This window comes from Pinus tabuliformis, chromosome 2_2, assembly GCF_031772625.1.
Source record: "Pinus tabuliformis cultivar Carrire ecotype Pingquan chromosome 2_2, CPIR1, whole genome shotgun sequence".
Classification (NCBI taxonomy): Eukaryota; Viridiplantae; Streptophyta; class Pinopsida; order Pinales; family Pinaceae; genus Pinus; species Pinus tabuliformis.
The window spans coordinates 668827184-668831965 of record NC_142300.1 but is presented as its reverse complement, the minus strand read 5'-3'; the positions used below and the strand labels follow the sequence as shown (position 1 = coordinate 668831965).

The 4782-nt window shown below is 33.6% G+C and overlaps 1 protein-coding gene across 1 annotated transcript; it reads right to left on the bottom strand.

The window, feature by feature from the left end:
• Nucleotides 1-539: 539 nt before the first annotated feature.
• Nucleotides 540-1576, bottom strand: LOC149194397 (uncharacterized; the record flags this gene model as incomplete). The annotated part of the gene is made up of 2 exons (XM_089407662.1): nt 540-1333; nt 1453-1576. Coding segments are annotated over 2 exons (348 nt in total), but the record flags the coding sequence as incomplete, so codon positions are not given.
• Nucleotides 1577-4782: the final 3206 nt, after the last annotated feature.

Sequence of the window (4782 nt, the reverse complement as noted above, 5' to 3'; positions counted from 1 at the left end):
TAATTTTGATTAAGTCAATGAAACTCAAACCTCAAATATAAGTCCTGGTATATCAAGGAACTAAGTTCTCACCTAGCTAGGGATGTTAGCTACAAAATCAAGTTCTTTTTCTGATTTTGTCTAATTAATTTAATGGTAAACAATTCTGATTTTGTCTAATTAATTTAATGGTAAACAATACACTGGAAGTTCTTATGCCATTTTTTTCTAACATATTTTGTTCTCTTGATGGTATATTTTAGTGTAATTTTCAATTTTGAAAATTAATATTGAGTTGATGACTCCATGCCTCAAACATAAATACAAACCTACACTTTTGCCATGACTTGGGAGGTCAGCACTAACCTTACAATCTAAAACATAGTTTGCAATAACATGTTAATTTCCTTTTGTATATTTCATTTGTCATATCCATTAATAATTTCACTATCTCATTCATTTTTTCTTTTCAACTATTGAAGGAAAGTGTAGTTGCCATCACAATGAACTATTGCCCTACTTTATGTGGCTAAAAAATAAATTTATACAAAATATCCAGGCTTCAAGGATCCAATTCGACAAGATTGAACTAACATCCTTTTAAATGCTTCAAGGATCCAATTCAACAAGATTGAAGTAACATAAGCCCATTCTACAACCATATGGTCTTTTTCTACATGTAATGTGCAATAATCTTTGGCATGACTAATGAATTGCATGTTCTTTCTCTCGGCAAAAAACATTTTGTCTCTGGAATTCTTTACAGAAAAAGAAACACTTCTCAACGTGCCTTGTTGAATTCTCACAACCATGACAAACAACACATATATACTACAATTTCAATCTTCTTCACCTCCCATACAGAATGCTCCTTGAAACGAGATAATAGTTTTAGCTCCAATCTTCATCTCGTAAAACATAACTGATTATCAAATCATAGCATGATTTTAAATAAAAAATAGACACATACACATAACACTGAAGTTCTGCATTCAATTGCATTGAACTCGAGGCTGCAGCTTCACAATTTCTTGTTTTAGAGCAGACAATTCTGGTTTATCATAGTTGTAAAATGTTTTACGGTGGTCACATGAAACAAGCATGCGTTGGATCTCCGTTGACAGGAAAACCTAAAAACCGTTGATTGATTCAACTGCTGCCATAGGACTTGATAATGGATAAGAGAGGAATGACCCTAGATCCATGTGTAGTATGGTTTCTTCTAGAGTTTCAGGGCGAGCACAAAATAAGAACTTTCTCTCTGCAAGTGCTTCAGCTAATTCACTTTTATGATTATCCATCAATGCTTCATTCACAACAACAAGTGGCTGAGTTTCAAAAATACTTCCTGAACCTGCACAATTCTTAAGTGTCTTTTACAACAATTATTGCAATGTCAAAAACTAATGACTTTATACAATAGAACTAAGATACAGTTGTAATCACTTCAAAACTTCTAAAATATCAATTTACCTGCATGACTAATCACCAAGTCTGCAGATCTCAAAGACCCAGCAATATTCGGTGAAAAAGTGAAATAATCAACATTCAGGCCTCCATCTTCACCTTGAGACTGCACATGTAGATTAAGTCCAAAAAATATCAGCAAGATACACCATCAACATAGAAAACTGCTTCCAACTAAATAAATTAAAAGGAGCAGGCACCCCAGGTCTAAAGGCATAACAACTGGCAAGACCAATCAATTAGAAGGCAATTTTACAAGTCGAAAGTCTCATATTATCCATTGACTTGGACTAAAAGAGATGATATGATAATGCAAAGACAGATTTAGACAATTTGATTGCCTCACATTCATTCGCAGGACATGAGTATCTTTTCTTCAATAAAGCGACTTGATCAATACAATACACCACATTTAAGAGGAAGACCATGCCTGACAGTAATACAACAGGTCAAGTTATTTAAAAAAAACCACGCAACTATAAAACTAGCTGACAGGATACAATGATTACAATGAGAAACTGATATTCCAATCTGAGATACGTGACTTAGTTCCTTAGTTTACAAACTACTACTTGATGCTAAAAATAGTGCACAGTTTTATTTTCCGCAAAAAACAACCAAAGTAGAACAAATATTTTATGTGAATGTGCAGTCCCTATACATATAATAAAATTAGACCGGTTAACCAAGCAAACCGCAAGCTCTACGGCATGGGGGTACAAATTTATTTGTGGAACTTCATCAAACAAAATATTCATACATCACCAGTTTCCTCAGCATCTTGTTGCCCCAAAAATTGAATTAATGCAAACTATAAATGCTCATAATGTTGTACTAATCTTCAATCAGAAACTATTACCGAGACTTGCTGAAGCTTAGAAAACGTCTCTTTTTTCCAATTTAGCCATATGGTTGGCCACAATCCCACTTTCCTTGATAGGCCAAGCACTCAAATGACTTGCGGCATATTTGTCCAAATTTCAAGGTGGCATATGCAACAACATCACTTTGGGCTCTGATTCAGAGGTAATTGTTAATGGCACATGAAATCCAAATTTCAAATAGCCTTCATCGTGATAAATAATATGTGCTCAATGTCAAGAGAGACTCCGCTAAATTCTTGCTGATATGAAACACCCCCTGCAAAGCATCTTAAATAGCATTTAAATATAGAAGAATCACATTAAGCTCAAAGCAACCTGGGTATATGAATGGGTGGCACCATTGCGATCTTAATGGGCACAATATTGAATATCAAGAAGCAAGGAGAAAATTTTCATTGGCATAATTAGAAAACCTTTATCTAGATCAGTTAAAACCCAAGATTGTTATGGCAACAAATAAATTCAGGAAATATAGCAATGATTGTAACTTGTCATTGAACCCAAGATTGTTATGGCAACAAATAAATTCAGGAAATATAGCAATGATTGTAACTTGTCATTGAACGGGAAAGCTCATTTTACATCCCAGTATGAGGGGATGTGTAGGTTTGTCTGTTAGTCTATGGCCCCTTTAAAATAAAAATAAAAAATAAAATTATGTTCTAAATAGAAAAATAATGTTGGCTATAATTAAAAAAAATGAATATGTTGTAAAGTAATTAGAAGTAAAAAAAATGTGTAAATCAGATGTTTAAATTTTATATTTTTCAAAAATATTTCAACAAGAGATTTAAATAAACTATTTGAAGATCTATGCACATGAGTGCACGGTTCAGCGGTCGGGGCAGTCGGCTAACTCGCACCCCGCCCGCGTTCGATCCTCCTTGCTGCTGCTGCGCTGCAGCCTATGCTGTTCCATTGCGAATGTATGATGTGACGGTTTGGATGTATTCCGGTTGATGTGACAGTTGTCAGCGCGTTTGATATGTATATATGTAAAAAAAAGAGGGCTCAATAACGCTTCTTCTGGGAACTAGACCCTCCCATTTAACAAAAAAACTATTTGAAGATCTATGTTAAACAATAAAAAATGACACATTGTATTTTGCACTCTAAAAAAGTTTGCATGTGAAGAAATTTGACCCCTCTCGGCTCTTGTTAGATCCGTACTTAAAAGATGGATCTATGCTGGTGGTAATTGCCAATTATCTCATTTTTCACTCAGAATTGGTTGCTTGTTCAGAGAATGATCAAAGAGCAGAACCTCCCCACTCTTAGAAGAGGAATGGAAGTTTTGACAAGATACAACTAAATATTTAACCATAATATATAAAGAAGATTTCATAGATAAACTCCAGTGCAGATTCTTGACAAAAATGATCCATTATAAAGAACCATTAATCTGTAAAGTTGTAAGATTGGTAGTAATAATGAATTGAATAGTTAATTCATTGCATATGAAATTAATGCAATGTCACCAGAATTAATAGAGCTAATAATATCTTTTATAAAATTCAGAGATAATTACTTACAAAGACATGAATGCAATTCCTCCTAGGGCAGGAACACATCAAACTTATCTAATTTATGGAGCGAAAGTTGTTACGAAACACCCATATCAAACAATTGCCAAAGTTAATAACAATTCAGGGTGGTTTGTACAAAAATCCCAAGATAAGGTACTTTTATTGAGTTGATGCTAATGTACCAATACGAACTGATACTTGCAATATGCAAGAATTGATCCGCATTCACTCAGTCTATCACCAATATAAATTTTAATTTAATTTATATTATTTTCTTTATGTCTATAAATCAACTACGTTGTTAACATGGACTTTGCATTTAAACAAAGTAATCAATAGAAGACAATTCACAATCTCACATACGTAGGCACACAAAGATTTACTTCGGTGAAACCTAATGAGAGAAAACTCCAACCAGAAATAGCTTTTCTGGCTCTTTATTCTCAAGGAGGAATTTTAAAAATTACGAAGTCTAGAATGAGCTCTATTCTCGTGTCGAATACTTCAACAATTATAGAGTGTGTCTTTGCTTTAGTTCAACGATCATAGAATGACTCTTCCTTTGCTTTGGTTCAATCATATCATCAATAATGCTTTGAAAACAGTCCATCAAGATGAATTTCTCCTCTTCTTGCGTGATCTCGAGGAATGATGGATGTTCTAGCAGTTTCAATGTGTACTCCTTGTTACAAAATTGTTAAATGATCTGCTGCTCTTCCTTCCAACTGAAGTGCTCCCTTAAGAAACTCTTAATCAAGAATCTATGAACCTAGATCTTGTTGATTTTCCTAGTGCATTTAGGGTTAGCAAAATATTTCTAAAATTTTGATAATTACTCTTGATGTAGATATTATTTTATCTTGTTTCAATATATCATTCAGTGATTATACTTCAGAAATTCAACAGTGTAACAACAGAGATCACAA